Source organism: Ochotona curzoniae, unplaced genomic scaffold (assembly GCF_017591425.1).
Source record: "Ochotona curzoniae isolate NIBS_2020 unplaced genomic scaffold, NIBS_Ocur_1.0 scaffold_4701, whole genome shotgun sequence".
NCBI lineage: Eukaryota > Metazoa > Chordata > Mammalia > Lagomorpha > Ochotonidae > Ochotona > Ochotona curzoniae.
The window spans coordinates 49,213,389-49,231,429 of NW_024467122.1; the positions used below are offsets into that span (position 1 = coordinate 49,213,389).

At 51.7% G+C, this 18,041-nt stretch overlaps 1 protein-coding gene, 1 non-coding gene and 1 pseudogene across 2 annotated transcripts; 1 reads left to right on the top strand and 2 right to left on the bottom strand.

The window, feature by feature from the left end:
- Positions 1-157: 157 nt before the first annotated feature.
- Positions 158-17,680, bottom strand: RMDN3 (regulator of microtubule dynamics 3). The gene is made up of 13 exons (XM_040969156.1): positions 17,550-17,680; positions 17,156-17,365; positions 15,411-15,603; positions 13,982-14,125; positions 6,731-7,010; positions 5,983-6,085; positions 3,908-3,968; positions 2,082-2,157; positions 1,900-1,977; positions 1,632-1,730; positions 1,380-1,433; positions 1,203-1,283; positions 158-1,090 (listed from the first exon to the last, which is right to left on the bottom strand). The coding sequence occupies exons 2-13, from the start codon at positions 17,340-17,342 to the stop codon at positions 1,037-1,039; spliced, it is 1,410 nt and encodes a 469-aa protein (XP_040825090.1). The 5' UTR covers positions 17,343-17,365; positions 17,550-17,680; the 3' UTR covers positions 158-1,036.
- Positions 5,519-5,622, bottom strand: LOC121149558. The gene has a single exon (XR_005882713.1). It is a non-coding gene; the product is annotated as a U6 spliceosomal RNA (small nuclear RNA).
- Positions 6,318-12,094, top strand: LOC121148828 (annotated as a pseudogene).
- Positions 17,681-18,041: the final 361 nt, after the last annotated feature.

An 18,041-nucleotide genomic window follows, 5' to 3' on the forward strand; every position in this document is an offset into this window, starting at 1 on the left:
ATATGCCATGGTCTGTTTTTATTCCATAAAGTTCTGTTATGAAAGTCTAGTAGTTGCCTGTATTATTCTGCATCAGAGGTAAGCATTAAGACAGTGGGGACTGAAGTAAAAAGTTGCCTTGTTAACTAGTCAAATGAGGGTCACAGAATACAGTTTCCTTCTGTCCAGTTTTATTGCCTTTATTGGTTAGGACTTCCAGTCCAGCTCTCAGCCAAAACTTGAGTATGTCTCGGATCTTTCTGGTTTTGTTCCATAAAATACTCCAGGTGGTGTGACAAAGTCGGCGTGAAAGGCTAGTTCTTAGTAACACACTTTCTTTGGTCATTTTTACTGTTGGCCCTGGGAACGAATGTGAGGGGTGGAGAAGCCGTGCCTATGTCTTAAATCTACTAAAATTTTCTGCCTGTCTGCAATGAACCATAGAAGGAGGTAAATGAAACAACATAAACTTGATTAAAAATCATTATATTTAAATTTGTACCAAAATATATTCTAGGTAACTCTTTAAGTCATCATTTCACAGTATCAAACTCTTTGCCAACTTCATAATCCAAAAACTGCTAAGACTTTGGAACTGCAGCCCCTCAGCTGAGGAATACAGGTAGAACGCATGCGCTGAGAACACTGTCTCAGGCCTGCTCCTGACATTGTTTGCCCTGGTGAGTAGGGTATGGTCTTAGGTGTTAAGTATTCATCAGCAAAAAAGATTAGAGTGGCGATGCCTTCTGTGCTTTGTTCCATTAGCTCATCCATCTCACCAGCAACTGGAAAAGCTCAAGCAGTCTTCGAAGGGCCCCAACTAACTTGATTTTTCAAGAATTCACTTAAGGGAGAGAACAGAAACGAGGCCACAGGTACTCCCCCAGTGTCTGATTAGACAGATTTTAACAAACTGGGGAATGGCAGTGGGTTGCACTCAGCAGTCAAGACCCACCTTAATCCTGTGTCAGTGGGTTCCCTGATCTCAGCTGGGTCTGAGGGCAAAAGGCCTTGATTTTCTTGTTTTCCCTTAAGCCATAAGGCCCTTGAAGTGTGATTACTCTCCTAAAATTACTTCTAGTTCTTCCAGGTCCTTCTGGAAAGCTGAATCCTAGGGAGACAAAGAAAGCAATTGAGATCCGCAGTCTGAACCAGTGTTGTCCCAGGACAGCGTTGAAGTTGTGACAGGCTTCTGAAGGAACCCAGCATTTCAGAAGTCCTACCTCCTTGGTGACATCTGGCAGCTCCAGGGCCAGTTTCATCCACCGTCTAGCTTCAGAGTTTTTCCCTAGTTCTCGGCAGCACTGAGGAGACAGGGAGAGTGTTAAGGGACTAGAAGCGCCTGAGTGTGTCCCCAGAATAATACATTCTTCCCTGGTGAAGGGGACAGGTGACTTTACCTTGGAAATATATACCCTTCCTGCTTTGGAAAATCCTGGCTGTAATTCTTCAACCTGGAATAGGGAGGAAAGCATTTCAGGGAGTTTCCCCATTTCAAGGTGATTGAGTGTCTGGGCATCTATGCTTTTATGTTCTCTGGAGATTTCCAGGTTTCTCATAGTGTAGGCAAACACAAGAGTCCCAGTATAATATCCTTAGAAAAATAAGGTTTACTCTGGCCGTCAGGGCTGCCACATTCCCCTCCCAGGTACCTTTAGGAAGCAGTGGAGGGCCTCCTGCACCGTGGCACTGGGCGGATTTTCAAACAAAGCTGCAGCAGTTTTTTTTTCTAGCCAGCTTAGGTGAGAGACCTACCACCAACAGACCAACATGTAAACAAGAAGTAACCTTAACACCCCTTAATATTCTGTACCAAAAACAATAGGAAAAGCAAATGGCAACTGAGGCAGACAAGGCCCAGAAACCCTGCTCACTCTGGGAAGGTGGTCAGTGCTGAGCCCAGCTTTCTAATTAACTCACCTGGTAGCACCACCTGCCCAGAAGGAAGTGAGCCATAGGATTTTCCGGCTGCAGAGCAATGGCTTTATCCACATGTTCCTGAGGAAAAAGTGTAAGTATTAGATGCTAAGGGAAGAGGCAAAACATGTTTGTAGGAGAGCAGAGGCCTGGCCTAGACCAGCACCAGGGGAAGCTGTCCTCACCTTGAAGCTAAAGCCACTCTGGACGCGCCGCTGGATGCTCTCATGCTCAGCCAGCTGCCCAGCAAGCACCGCGTACCTGCAGGGGAAGCAGCAGCCAGCTCAGCCCGCCCCAGCCAGTTACACCAACAACTGCAACTCCATCTGATTTCCTTAGCAAACACATTAGTAGGCTTCAGAAAAGCTGAGTTTTCCACAGCAATACAAGGTGGTCACAGTCCACACCCCAAAACTTCCCCTTTGTCAGTGTGCATGCAGCCCCAGGAGTGTTCTATCAGCTGTCAGCATTGTTTATCTTCTGAGCAGGCAACAAAAGGGTCTCTTCTTCCTTGGGCACATACAGGTTTGTCATTGGGACTTGGATGGCTGTACTCAGCATAAGCCGCTGTTCTAGAAATTACTAAACTGACCGAGCCAACAGAAGAGGAAGAAATCCTTCCTCCCTTCCCAAAGCAGCCAACTTCCATCTTTACCCTATCTCCCCAGCACTGTTCCTAGAAGCACAGTTGGAGCAACTCATTTTTTTTAAAGATTTATTTTTATTTTTATTTTTATTTTTATTGGAAAGGTGGATATACAGAGAGGAAGATCTTCCGTCCGGTGATTCACTCCCCAAGTGAGCACTACAGCCGATGCTATGCCGGTCCAAAGCCAGGAGCCTCTTCCAGGTCTCCCACGCAGGTGCAGGGTCCCAAATCCTTGGGCCATCCTCGACTGCTTTCCCAGGCCACAGGCAGGGAGCTGGATGGGAAGTGGGGCCGCCAGGATTAGAACCGGCGCCCATATGGGATCCCAGGCATGCAAGGCGAGGACCTTAACCACTGTGCCATCGCGCCAGACCCGAAACAACTCATTTATAAAAACCTTTATCTTTCTTTCCATGTATTTGCTAGCTTAGCTAGGGGTACCGGTATCACAGCTTTCTGAAGAGATAATAGGGCCTAGCAGCTAAAAGTCCTTGCCTTGCACACCCCATATGGGTGCCAGTTTGTATCCTGGCAGCCCCGCTTCCCACCCAGCTCCCTGCTTATGGCCTGGGAAAGCAGTCAAGGACGGCCCAAGGCTTTGGGTTCCTGCACCCACATGGCAGACCTGGAGGAAGCTCCTGGCTTCAGATCAGCTCAGCTCTGGCCATTGCAGTCACTTGGGAAGTGACTCACCGGATGGAAGATCTTTCTTTCCTTTCTGTATATATAACTTGCCAATAAAAAATAAATCTTTAAAAGGACAATAAAGAATGAAGCTGATTTTCATCCTTGGGAGCCCAGAGGAGTTAACTGGCCTTCACAAGTAACTCCTGCAGACTAAAGTTTTAAGAACAGGTGGAGAAATGTTGGCTCACAAGAGCAGAGGGTAGCAGTCGAAAGAGGGATATTTCACTAACACTCTGAGATGCTAGCAGCAAGCCCCAGGCCGCATCGGCAGAATGACCACTGAGCTCACATTCACTTTGCCTGATGCAAGCCAAGCCAAAAAGCCAGACTCATCGTGAGCCAGGGATCGCGGCTGGAGGACAGGCATGCTTGCACGGGACAGGGGAGCTGCAAACAGCCCAGTACTCCGAGCAGTCAAGAGCCTGCAAGGTTTTAGCTAGAATGACCCAATCATTTCTCCAAGCCCCAGCAGGAACAAAGCTTGTAATCTGCCTGTCCTGCCCTCCTCCCCTCGCAAGGGACACTTCCCTGGTCCTTAGTGATGGTCGTGGAGTATAGTGTGAAACACTTAAGGCTAGAGCTCCCTCTTCTGGCATGCTTACAGCCAGGCCTATAAAGGGCTCTCCCCTCCGCAGGCCCTTCCTGGCTCTGCCCAGAACCCACGGGGGTCATTACCACTGGTGACACTCGGCACACTCATTCCCCTTCTCCAGTGCGGCCTCTGCTGCTTCTCTCCCTGTAGAATAAAGGCAGGTGCAAAGTTGGCATGCGCATGCTCCCACAGAAGGGCTGTGGGGAGGGTGACCACTTCTGCAGTCATGAACTGCGCACAATGAAAAGGGGTCATTCCCAGTGATCATTTCTGCTTTGGCCTCCCCTTGTCTCATCAGCAGCCCGTTACGTACACCATTAATCATCAAGTGTGCAGGACCCAACAGCACAAAGAACTTCTTGGACAGACTACCTCGGAGGATGGTGGCCAGGCTTCAGCATGTTCATGGACCCCTCAAATTCTGGCTGCATGTACATTTTATTAGGAAGGGAACATGAAATACATGGGACGTGCTGAGGAGTACGGCTAGTCTGCCACGCCGCCGCCTCCTCTGAGTGGAAATCATGGCTTTATTGTTTATGCAGCAGGCACATGTTTAGGACTGCTGAGGTTTAGAATCCCCTTTCCCCACAGGAGGACCACAGGGCCCATCAGTGAGGGGGCTTCCCTCAAGAGGATTTCTCTATCTCCTTCAGAGTACTGTCTCATTTGGAAAATAACAAGGTGAAACCACCAGTTTGTGCCAAGGTAGGCAGACACAGTACTGCACACACTGCCAGAGAGCCCAAAACTGCCTGCTTGCATGCATTCCAAAGAGCCCAGGATCTAACGAGAATCCTCATATGGAAGAAAGTACAAACTTGCACAGAAATGAACAGGTCTATATAAAGAGAGATCGCCGATCGCCCATCTACCAGTTCACTCCTCAAAGGGCCACAACAGCCAGAGCTGGGGCCAGGAGCTTCTTCCAGGTCTCCCATGTAGGGTGCAGGGGCCCAAGAATGTGAGCCAGCTGTCACTGGTTTCACAGACATTAACAGGAGCTGGACTGGAAGAGGAGCAACTGGGACTCAAACTGGTGCACATAATGGATGCCAGCCCCTGGGGTTTGAGGGTCTGTATCAAGCAGCATTCAAAATCTATTTACTCTCCAACTGAATTCTACAAGTGTTTTTAGAATGTTGTAGTGTTGACAGATTCATTTTATTAAAAATTCAGCACTTGCAAGTGGATGAATCCATGTTTGTAAATTTTTTTGAAGTTCCAGAATCTCGGGCCCGGCGTGGTGGTGCAGTGGTTAAGGTCCTCGCCTTGCACGCCCGGGATCCCATATGGGCGCCGGTTCTAATCCCGGCAGCCCCGCTTCCCTTCCAGCTCCCTGCTTGTGGCCCGGGAGGGCAGTAGAGGACGGCCCAAGGCTTTGGGACCCTGCACCCGCGTGGGAGACCCAGAAGAGGCTCCTGGCTTCGGGTCGGCATAGAATCGGCCGTTGTGCTCACTTGGGGAGTGAATCATCGGACGGAAGATCTTCCTCTCTGTCTCTCCTCTCCGTATATCCGCCTTTCCAATAAAAACATAATAAAAATAAATCTTAAGAAAAAAAAAGTGCATTTAAAAAAAAAAAATAAGTTCCAGAATCTCTTACCCTGTGACCAGAAAGGTCAAGCCCTGAGGCCTGACACAGGTCACGTGCACCCGCACCCTACCTTCAGGGTGAACAGTTCGACCCAGGGACAAACCAGGAGTAATTTATTCCCATATTGTTCCTTGCACAGGGGGCATGCTAATTTTCTCTGTATCATTCCAATTTTAGTATATGCGCTGCCGAAGTGAGCACAATTCCCATACTGTTTCTTTCCCTCTCTTTATAGCCCTGTTTATTTCTCACCAAATTCACTCCACTCGTTACCTTTACAGTTCCTGCCCCACAGCCTCCATAACAAGCCAGATTCCTAGGTAACAGGAAAACCCACCTGGGGCTAAAAAGACAGTTCTGCACCCTCATTGTGGCTGTTAATGTAACACAACTCCCAAAACACACATCCCCATGTTACTCAGTCACGATGGCACAGAGATGAGACCGGCCTGCTGCCCATCACCGGAGGAAGCCAAGTTCTGAGCCCCAACCGCGCTAAGGGCGACCCCCCTCGTACTCTCCCCCAGTCGCCTTGCTTCCCAGGAACCTGTCGGCACTCACCATTCAGGGCATAGGACTTCTTCTCATTCACCTCCTCGGTGAGCTCACACATGTCACTGTAGGCCCGAGCCAGGCGCCACAGAAAATCCTGCCGGTTTCCATACTGTGGGCGGGATGGGCGAGACCCTTTTCACTGCACAGCCTACTGTGGCCAATGTACTATCCTGCATGTCACGCCACCCCTGGCCACAGGCTTTCCCTGCCCCCTCAACCCATGCTTCGCAAGGGCAGCTAGCTGATGACGCATTCTTCATGGAGCAAGCAGTTGCATAATTGCATGGGGAGGATATTCTGGCTCCGTACACTGCCGGGAGGAAAGGTCATTTTGAAGATAAATGAGGCAAAGCAGGAAATGTCTTTTGGTGACACTTAAAGAAAAGGAGGCAGGGAGGCGGGGTTACACAGATGTGCAGATTCTGCCAGTAACTTGAGAAGGGACCTGTGGCCCAGCTGCCCACACAAATGTAACCTGAGATGGAAACGTCAGTGGGGCAGGCACCTTGAGCTCTGCCTCAAGGGAAACGTCCAGTCCTTTCCCCCATTGCCCCCACCCCCCACTTCACTATGACAGGTCAAAGTCTTTTTGCAATATCTCTACAGAAGGCGGAGCTCTGGATAGCAGGTCCCCAGGGTCCATGCTGGGCTTCCAGGAGAAGGACAATCTGGGTGCCAGAGCTAGCCACCTACACCCGTTTCCCTCCCCACAAGCCCCTGCAGGAGGAGCAAAGGCAAGTAGCCAGGGCCTCACCGTTAGCTTGTTGTTGAGCAGCAGCTGGAAGGCCTCCTGCTTGTCGGGGCCGCTGCCCAGGTGCAGCTGGTCCACCTGCTGCAGCAGTGGCACCAGGTCGCCCAGGTCCGAGGAGTCACCAGCAGCGCCCAGAGCAGCCGCCGCCTCCGGCTCCAGCTCGAGGTCCAGTGAGTCCCTTCTGCCCATCTGCACAGTCTCACAGCTCACTTCATCTTCCCCAGCCTCACTCTCCTTGTCAGAGTCCCGCTCGTAGTCAGACTCAGCATTGGCTGTTGTGTAACTGCAGAGAAATGCAAGTGGCAGGGAAGAGTAAGCAGTCAGTTGGGCCAAGGTGAGAAAGCCCATTTAGCTATAACCACATCTGCCCAAAAAAAAAAAAAAACCACCTAGAAAGGTACATAGGGAATGCTCCCAATCACTGTCAAAGGGGAAAGCAATTAAGTTTCTCTCCTCTCTTAGTGTGTAATTGCTTTGGGGAATATAAAGTATAAATAAAGCTTAAGATTAAACCTTAGGGGGCCTGGTGCAATAGCGTAGTGGTTAAAGTCCTCACCTTGCAAGCCCGGGATCCCATGTGGGTGCCGGTTCTAACTGGCAGCTCCACTTCCCATCCAGCTCCCTGCTTGTGGTCTGGGAAAGCAGTCGGAGATGGCCCAAGGCTTTGGGATCCTGTACCCATATGGCAGACCTGGAGGAAGTTCCTGGCTCCTGGCTTCAGATTGGCTCGGCTCCAGCTGTTGGCGGCCGCTTGGGGAGTGAATCATCGGATGGAGGATCTTCCTCACTGTCTCTCCTCCTCTCTGTGTATCTGACTTTCCAATAAAAAAGTAATAATAAATAAAACCTTAAGGCCTGGCATGCTAGTGTAGCGGTTAAAGTCCTCGCTCTGAACACGCCAGGATCCATATTGGTGCCGGTTCTAATAACGGTGGCCCTACTTCCCATCCAGCACCCTGTTTGTGGCTTAAAAACCCCAAGTTGGAGTCCTTGCGACCCTGCACGTGCATAGCAGACCCAGAAGAAATTCCAGGCTCCTGGCTTCAGATTGGCTCAGCTCTAGCGATTGCAGACACTTGGGGAGTGAACCAGTGGACAGATCTTCCAATCTGTCTCTCCTCTCTGTGTATCTGCCTTTCCAATATAAATAAATCAATGTGTGTGTGTGTGTGTGTGTGTGTATAAAATATATATAAAGACATAGGTGGAGCTAATGGGAGCCAGACTGATCACTGAGCTAAGGATTTGTTCATCACTTCTGCTGCATCAGCTGAAACCACCTGCCCAAACCAGCATGGGTGGGTGCCAGCCTAGGAGGCCAGGGAAGCCACACAATCCACATTTTCTTTCTAAATTCAAGTTACGGGTATAGTGTGTAGCCTAATGCCTAAAGTCTTCGCCTTGTACACACCAAGATCCCATACAGGCACCAGTTCTGGTCCCAGTGACCCCACTTCCCATCCAGCTCCCTGCTTGTGGCCTGGGAACGCAGTAGAGGACTGCTCAAAGCCTTGGGACCCTGCACCCACGTGGGAGACCTGGAAGAGGCTCCGGGCTCTTGGCTTCAGATCGTAACAGCTGTTGTGGCCACTTGGGGAATGAATCAGCAGATGCAAGATTTTCCTCTCTGTATATTTGTCTTTCCAATAAAAATTAAAAATAGGGCCTGGTGTGGTGGCCTAGCAGCTAAAGTCCTCACCTTGAACATGCCAGTATCCCATATGGGTACTGGTTCTAATCCCAGCAGTTCCACTTCCCATCCAGCTCCCTGCTTGTGGCCTGGGAAAGCAGTCAAGGACAGCCCAAAGCTGTCCTGTGTCCTGTGCACGGGATCCTGTGCCTGTGTGGGACACCTAGAGGAAGTTCCTGGCTCCTGGCTCTGGATTGACACAGCACTGGCCGTTGCACTCACTTCGGAATGAGTCATCGGATGGAAGATTTTCCTGTCTCTCCTCCTCTGTATATCTGAGTTTGTAATAAAAATAAATAAATCTTAACAAAAAAAAGTCAGCTCATATTCCAGCTGTTCCAGTGTGGATCCAGCTCCCTGCTGGAAAAGTAGCAGCAGCTCACCTGCATGGAAGCAGCCCAAAGTAGCGTCAGACTTCCTCCAAGGTCACAGGCTTGGACATCAACCTGCCCTCACCAGGCCACCGGGCCACAGCTGTGCTGCCTAGCTGGGCCCGAGGGTAAAGTGGGAACGTGGCTTGAATGGAGAGCTTGTCTCGTCCTCTCCCTCTGCTAGATTCCCTTCTGGCTTGAATGCTGCCTGAGCCCGTTGGGGTTAAAGCAAGAATCTCCGAGCGCCCACCGTCAGGAAAACCCACTAGTCTTAGCTGTGTCTCCCAGGGGAGCTGAGCGAGTCCTGCAATCCTGTCCTCCCTCCGGGTCCTACCAGCCAGGGCTCCCACAGCCAGGGAGGAGGGGTTGGGGGGCGGGGGGCAGCAGCAAGGTTCCCACGAGGCTGGCACAATGAGGAGGGTACACAGACCTCAGGACCACTACTGTTGTGCTCAGTGAGGCCCGTGGGCTTCCAGGGCCGAGGCAGAGGTGAAGCACACACAGGGCTGCTATTGTAACATCATTTTGTCATATCTACCTCCTCAATTACCAACCTAGCCCTTGAAATCCACCAGCAATGGGTGGCCCTTTAAACTGGAGGCTTTGAGAGCTGCCAAGGAAGAGCAGGGACCTCTGCGAAGGCCCCGTGGGCCACAGCTGTCTCTAAACAAGCTGAGGTGAACAACCACATGCCTCAAGGGGAACCCCGAGGTTCCAAGTCAGGAACCAAGGGCTCAGGGCGGCACTGCAGACACCAGCATCTCCATCTGTGCCTGGGCCCAGACTTGGTGACTCCATGCCTCCAGTCCCATGTCCTGTGAATGTGGATGATGCCTCAGGTACTTGGGTTCTTGCCATCCATGGGGGGGGACAATCTGGATTGAGTTTCTGACTCCCAGCCTTGATCTCCTCTCAGCCTCAGCTATGGCGGGCACTAGGGAGTGAACCAGCAAACGGGAGCTATTTCTCTTTCTGCCTTGCAAATAAAAGCTAGGAGTGGGCACTGGGGCAGCAGTTAAACACATTAACCTGGGATGTCTCTAGACCATATCAGAGTGCCAGGGCTGGAATTCCGGTTCCACTCCGGATCCCAGGTTCCCGCTAACGTGCACCCTAGAAAGCAATAGGCACTGGCTCAAGCTCTTGGGTTCCTTGCCTTCTGGATAGGAAACCCAGGCCGAGCATGCAGCTTCAGCTGGAACCAGCCAGCACCAGCTGCTAGAGGCACATGCAGAGCAAACCAGTGGCTGAGAGAGCTCTCTTTGCCTTTCAAACAAATAAAAGACAATCTGACTCCATCCTTCAAAGCAGTGCTCCTTACTCAAGGCTCACCTACTCAAAGCTGTGTCACAGTGCAGATCCTTCCCAGAATTCTCTGCATATGGCATCAACCCTTAGCAACAGAAATTATTCACCATTACCACTGTTCCAGAGAGCAGCCACTTAAGAGAATCTCTCAGCACCACTGACTTTCACAAACCATGAGATTGGTCCAGGAGCTGAGCCCGTCGGAACCGCCCTCCCCACAGCCTGACACAAATGGCCAGCGGCCCTGCCCGTCGCTTGTGCTTCTGGTAATCCCAATCAACATCTCAGATAGTGACACATCCACAAGCTTTTCTTTATTTTTTTTTAAATATTTTTCATGGCAAAGTCAGATAGACAGAGAGGAGGAGAGGAAGATCTTCCACCTGATGATAGTCTCCCCAAGTAGCTGCAATGGCCAGAGCTGAGCTATTCCGAGACCAGGAGTCCTCCAGGTCTCCCACGTGGGTGCAGGGTCCCAAGGCTTTGGGCTGTCCTCTACTGCTTTCCCAGGCCACAAGCAGGGAGCTGGATGGGAGAGAGCTGCCGGAATTACAACTGGTGCCTATATGGGATCCTGGCAGGCTCAAGGTGAGGACCCCAGCCACTAGGCTACCACCCCAGGTCCTATCTACAAACACTAGCTGACCTCAGATTTTGGTACAGCCTTTTAAAATCATAAGCAAGGGCTGAAATTCTGTATCCTGGTTTTAGGCAGAGCCATGGCCTATCCTACCGTTTTTCAAAGCCCAAATGTCAATTCCCCACAAAGGGAACTACCTGCTTGGATTGCAGAAAAGGCCCCTAGTCTCAGCATCCACTACCATCTACTTCATCGTCTTCCTCTTCAACCTAGATGTGTCAAATTCATTTCAGGGCAAGGACGGTGGCACAGCAGGTTAAAATGCCACTTAGGATGCTGGCATACCATATCAGAGTGCTGGTTGGAGTTCCAGCTGCTCCATATCAACCCAACTTCCCGTAACGCGCCTGGGAAAGCAGAAGATGGCCCAAGCACTTGGGCCCGCACACCCATTCTGGGGTCCTAGCTTCAGATCAACCCAGCTCCTGCCAGTGAGCCCTTTTTGGGAAGTAAACCAACAGAATGAAAAATGTGTCTCTTCTCTAACACTGCCTTCCAAATAAAAATAAATATGGATATAAAAGCCCTGGGACAAACACTTGGCAAAGCAGTTCAGAGCCTATCTGAGTAGTTCTGTCAGAGCGGGCATCCTGTGGCTGTGTCACGCGCATGAGCCCCGTAGGCCGGGGAGGCACCAGTGTGAGGGAGGCCCCGGCCCTCTGCGCCTGCGCCTGGCAGAGCCGGTGTGAGACCAAGAGACAATCCTTCCTCGCCGCTCGGATGATCAAGAGTTTCGGGCAGACCTTTGAGCACACACCAAGAGAGAGAGGGAGAGAGGAGCCAGACGAAAGCACAGACTATGACACTGAGACGGACGGATTACTAAGGAACTTAGTGATTTGGCCTGTGACCCTCAGCACAATGTTCTGCAGGTCCAGTCGCAGATACGTTTCACTGGCAAGCCACAATTACGGGACTTAATGACAGCCCTTGTCAAGGCGGTATATTCTTTTTGACAATTCATTTTCCTACAGACTATCCCTGCAAACCACCTCAGGCTGCATCTACAAGAATTCATCATCCAAATATTAACAGTAATGGCAGCATTTGTCTCGATATTCTAAGATCACAGTGGCCTCCTGTTTTAAATATATCCATTTGTTCACTGATCCAAACCCAGATGACCCCCTAGTGCCAGAGATTGCACGGATCTATAAAACAGAGATAAGTACAACAGAAAACCTTGGGAATGGACTCAGAAGTATGCCATGTGATGCTGCCTTAAAGTCAGAATAACCTGCATTACAGCTGGCATAAACCTTAAATTACTGTTCCTTTTTTGATTTTCTTATCCGGCTGCTCCCCTATCAGACCTCATCTTTTTTAACTTTATTTTTTGTTTACTTCCCTACATTCATTCACATGCTCATCTGAGAAGACTTAAGTTCTTACAGTTTTGGACAGTAACTGCTTTTAGAAACTGTAAAGTAGTTACAAGAGAACAGTTGCCCAAAATTCAGAATTTTTCAAAAAAATGGAGCATGTGTATCATGTGGCCAATGTCTTTACTCTAACTTGGTTATGAGACTAAAACCTTTCCTCACTGCTCTACCATGCTGACGAAATCATGTGGAAGGCAGGGAGCTGGATGCAGTTGTCACATCAAAGGCAGCAGCATTATTCTAGCAGCATCCATTTTTGTTTAAGCCTTCTTCTGTTAGAGATCGGAGGTTACATGATATACTTTATGCCATAACTGATGTGGCTGGAGAATTGGTACTGAATTTATAGCATCATCAGAACAGAAAAATGTGATGTATTTTATGCATGTCAATAAAGGAATGACCTGTTCTTGCTTTACAAAGAATGGAAATTGGAAGTCAAACACCCTTTGTATTCCAAAATAGGGTCTCAAACATTTTGTAATTTTCATTTAAATTGTTAGGAGGCTTGGAGCTATTAGTTAATCTATCTTCCAATACAGTTTAATATAGCACTGAATAAATGATGCAAGTTGTCAATGCATGAGTGATCAACTAACAGCTCTCTAGTAACTGATTTATTTTTAAAGATTTATTTTTTTTATTGAAAGGCAGATATACAGACAGGAGAGAAAGAGAGGAAGATCTTCTGTCCAATGATTCACTCCCCAAGTGAGCGCAACGGCCGATGCTATGCCGATCCGAAGCCAGGAGCCTCTTCCAGGTCTCCCACACGGGTGCAGGGTCCCAAGGCTTTGGGCCGTCCTCGACTGCTTTCCCAGGCCACAGGCAGGGAGCTGGATGGGAAGCGGAGCTGCTGGGATTAGAACCAGTGCCCATATGGGATCCCAGGTGTGCAAGGTGAGGAACTTAATCATTGCACCATTGCGCCACCGCGCCGGGCCCTAGTAACTGATTTATTTTTCTTCAATAAAGTTGCATAAACCAATGAAAAAAAAAAAAAAGACCCTCTCTGAGAGACCCATAATCCCTACCAGTTGCCTGGATTCAAGTTGCTGCTCCACTCCCAACTGACTTGCTGCTGTTGCCCATCCTGAAAGGCAGCTCTGAAGGCCACTAAGCCCTGGACAGTGACCTCCACCTGCAGAGATGGGAAAGCAGGCAGAGGCTCCGGGGGGAAGAGAGCAACCCCAGGACAGCACACGACCTGCTAGGAGGTGTCCACAAGCCCTGCACAGCCACTCAATGGAGGGAACAAAGCAGCCACACAATACTGCTCAAGTCTAGAAACATACACAGACTAACAAAAGATGGGTCACAGTAACTCGGGGAGAAAAGACTCAAAAGGAAAATAAGCAGGCCTGGCACAACGGCTCAATGAAGTAATTGTTCCCCTTGCAAGCACAGGGATCCCCTATGGGCGGCAGTTCCTGTCCTGGCTGCTCTGCCTCCCTGCTTGTGGCCTGGGAAAGCAGTCGAGGACGGCCCAAGGCCTGGGGACCCTGCACCCGTGTGGGAGACCTGGAAGCAGCTCCTGGCTCCTGGCTTATGATTGGCTCAGCCCCAGACGTTGCGAGCACTAGGGGAATGAACCAGAGGATGGAAAATCTTTGTAACTCTGACTTTCCAATAAATATAAATCTTTAAGAAAAAAAAAAAAGTAAAATAAGCAATTCAAGCACTAGCGACTGTTAATACTGCCATTTGGCAGTGGGATTTTTTTCCCATCACTTCCTCTTCTTCTGAATTTTATTTACTCCCTCACCGTATTTCAAAAATGGCTCGCAGCAGCCCAGTGTCAACGGGCTAAATCACACTTGCAGCAGCTGGCTGCAGCCACAGCTGTCCCCAGACGTGACTCACCCGCCTTCACTCTCCGCATCAGTGAACGTGGCTCCCGAGGAGGCCGTGAAGTAGACAGAGCTGGAGCCAGTGGAGTCGCTTCTCTCCCGGGCAAATGGGAACCTTCGTCGCCGAGCCACTCTCTGAGTCTCTTCTATGTGCGATCTGGAAAATAAATCCTGTTTCAGAGAGAACCACTCTGCCCCACTCAGCCTTTCTGCCTTTTTATTTTTTTAAAGATGTATTTATTTTTATTGGAAAGGTGGATATACAGAGAGGAGGAGAGAAAGAGAGGAAGATCTTCTGTCCGATGGTTCAATCCACAAGCAGCCGCAATGGCTGGAGCTGAAAATCTGAAGCCAGGAGTCAGGAACTTCCTCCAGGCCTGCTACGTAGGTGCAGGGTCCCAAAGCTTTGGGCCATCCTCGACTGCTTTCCCAGGCCACAGGCAGGGAGCTGGATGGGAAGTGGGGCTGCCGGGATTACAACCGGCACCCATATGGGATTCTGGCAAGTTCAAGGCGAAGAGCCTAGCCACTAGGCCACCACACCGGGCCCAGCCTTTCTGCTTCTAACAGAAGGCCTCTTTACTAGTCACTGAAGGCCCAAGAGGGTCAGTGTTGTGGCTTAGCTGGTTAAGCTGTTGCCTGCCTGCTCAAATTCTAGCTGTTCCACTTCTGAGCCAGCTCCCTGCTAATGGCCTGGGAAAGCAGTGGGAGAGGGTGCAAGTCCTTGGTCCCTGCTCCCACATGGAAGACTCAGAAGAACTTGCTAGCTGCAAACTCCGATCTGGCCCAGCTCTGGCCAGTGCAGCCATTTGGAAGTGAACCAGCAGATGGAAATCTCAGTCTCCTCTCCCTCACACCTCTTTATTATGCTGCCTTTCAAATAAATCTTAAAAGAAAAAAAGGGGGGGCGGGTACTGGCCTGAGTCCAGGCTACTCCACTCCTGATCCAGCTCCCACTGCTCATGAGCCTGGGAAAGCAGAGGAACAGGCCCGGGGCACCCGTGTGGGAGACCTGGATGAAACTCTTGGCTTCAGAGCGGCCCAGTTTGGGCTTTTGCCCAAATGGAATGAACCAGTGGATGGAAAATCTCTGTCTCTCCCTCTCTATATAAACTGCCTTTCTAATAAATAAGTAAATACTTAGGGGAAAGAAGAAAAAATGGTCAAGTGCAGAGAAAAGCTTTGGTCTCTATGCTGGGGCTGCAAGAAAGGCTGCACCTGGGCCCAGCTGTGTGGGCAGACTAGACGAGGACAAAGGTTTCCATCCCACAAGAGACCTGAGGGCCCAGAAGCAGCTTGTGCAAGGCTGGCAGTTCCCGCACTGGCTCCTTTCTCAGGGATGCAGAAAGGCTAAGTCACAGCTCGGTTTAAAGCGCCCAAGGCACTGGAGGACTTTGAGGGGAAGGAGACAAGGCAGTCCCACGAGAAAGCCGCATACTCACCGGACCTCCCCCACGATCTCCCCGGCGAGCCCCTGCAGGCTGCTCCTTAGCTCCTCCACCTCCCGCCGCAGCGCCACCAGGCTGTTCAGCACAAAGTCCAGGCGGTCCAGCACCTTCTCCTGCCCTTCCTGGGCAAGGCTGGGCAGCACCGCAGCATCTCCGGCCTCACCCGGGACGGCCCGCAACAGCACTGCTGCAGCCAGGGGAACGGGAGACGGAGACACCCGTGAGACAAGGGGAGGCGAGGGGAGGCAAGGGGAAGACTATCTCACACCCAAAAGTCAGGTACTCTGGCTCTCACTAGAACGCCGCATCCAGGGACTCAGCTGCGAGCTAGCGATCATGGCCAAATCATGGTAACTATCCAGAAAACAGACAAGGCTCCAATCTATAAACAAAGGTCCTGTGCTCCCAACGCTCTGCACACAGGACATGGCAGCCAGCATGTCAACTTCATAACACGACCTTACACACAGAACACCAAGACCATCAACACCACACCCAAGGTCAACACGGACAGCTCCAACTCGGATTTCTCACTTCACAAACAAGAAAAACTGGGCTCCTGACACAGCTTCATTTCCTCTCAGGGAGGAGCAAAGAGAAAAGGTGTGTGGGAAAAAATTCCATTTCAATCACACCAGGAAAACATCCAGGCAAAACACCACTGCCCGGGCTGAGTTGAGAAGTAAGTAAATCCCAACAGTGAAATGCCAGCAGCTCCCCACGACAGCTGGACTGGAAATTAAAACCACAAAGAACCGGGAAAGCAAGACCCAGGGGCGTGGCAGTGTCCAGGCAAGCATTAAGGCTGACCAGCTCCAGTAACAGCAACGGCCCGTGCACCACACCCCCACCGCGACACTCAACAATGGGGAGCAAGAGAAGATCCCTGGGAACGGGCGACCATCTCCCAAGCTCAGAAGAAAAGCTGCTAAATTAAAAAAAACACAGGTGGGGGAAGGGAAAGTCGTGTGCTCCTGCGAGTGTCAGCTGGTTAGAACACGCGGCCCCCAGCTGCAAGGCCTTAACTCTGCACATGCTGGCCGGCCTCGCTCATCCGCATCAGCTGACGGCGACGGTCAGCACCAACCTGGTTCCCAGCGAGCAAGAGGGAACAGGACCCGCGTGCCCTTCCATCACCCCACCCAGGAAGCCAGCCCAAGATGCTTAACTCCAAACAAGACACGCTCCTGCTTTCAGCTGTGGCTGGCTTCCAGCGCCTTCCGCTTCAATCCCAGGCGGTGTGGACACCCAGCACCCAGCTGAGGGAAGCCCACAGCAGGTGAGAGGGCCCAGCCTTGCCACCTGTGGCAACCTCAGGACAGTTGCACAATCCTTATCAGCCTCCATTTCCTCATGAGAAGGTTTTTAAAACTTGGACCCACCTACGAGCTCCCTTCACATTACAGCACAACTTGGTGATTTTAGGATTTTTAATTCCCACAAGAGCCATTGCCTCTGCCTTGGGGACTTGCACCTGCTGCACACCTCACCCAACATAAGCAAGCGCATTGAGCACTCACACAGCACCACTGTGGCCAGAAACAAAAAACAAAAGCACACCACACCGGCCTTCCTTCACGAAAGCCACTGCACTTTCCAGAAACGTCAGATCCTCACACAACGCCCCCCCCCGCCCCCCGCCAACCAGTTTCCCCTGCCCCACGGGCCCTGCCCAGGCAAGCCAGGACCCCTGGACCCTCAGCCCACAGCGGCCTCGGCCCTTGAGGTCAGTGTCCTACCCTGGCGTCCGGGCTCTGTCGTCCGTACGTAGTCCAGGGAGTTGGGCAGGCTCTGTCTCCGGCCGTGGCGATGAGTCCGTCTCCACCGCTGGCTGTAAAGGACGCACAGGACTCCCAAGCCGGCGGCGGCGCCCAGCAACAGCCCCAGCCCGGCACGGGCGCCGCCCAGGGCGCCCAGACGAGACATGCTGCACCTGTAGCCCGCCAAAGCTACCCAGGGCGAGCAGGCGGACAGGGGAGGAGGGAGAGCCGTGAGCCCGGGCCACCTCTGCAAGGCCGAGCCCCAGAAGCTCCCCCTCGCCCAGCAGACCCTCACCCTTCGGATGCCAGTCCCTGGGCCTGAGCACGGCGCCCCCCACCCAGCCCGAACGGAGCCCGCCCAGCCGCCGCACACCTTGACCCAGAACACCGAGTCCTCCTCCTGCGTCGTCAGCCTCACAGAGCTCCAGGCAGCAGACCCGCTTCCCCGGCCGCAGACGCCCGGCCTTCCCTCTGGGGTCCCCCGGGGCGCGCTAACCTGGAAGGGCAACTCACACCCGCCGCGGCGCCAACCACCATCTAGCAGCCTCTGCCCCACGTTCTGTCAATGACCGCTACGTCAACCAGACGGCGCGCACCGTGTAGGGCGCAGAGCGATGACCTCACGAGGCCCCGCCTCCCGCGGGACACACGTGTTTAGGGGCCGGCGGGGCGTGGTCTTCGGGGAGCGGGATTGGGAAGGGACCCGGCGCCCTTGGCTGGCCGGCCGAGCTGGCCACGGCCTGCTCCCTGCACCGCCCCCTGCCTTGTCCGGCTCCGGCTTCTTGGCTCTCACGGCACATGGCGCCTTTTCGACAGTTGCAAGGAGAACGGATGAACTGCCAGTTACTTGCCGAGCCCTCAGAGC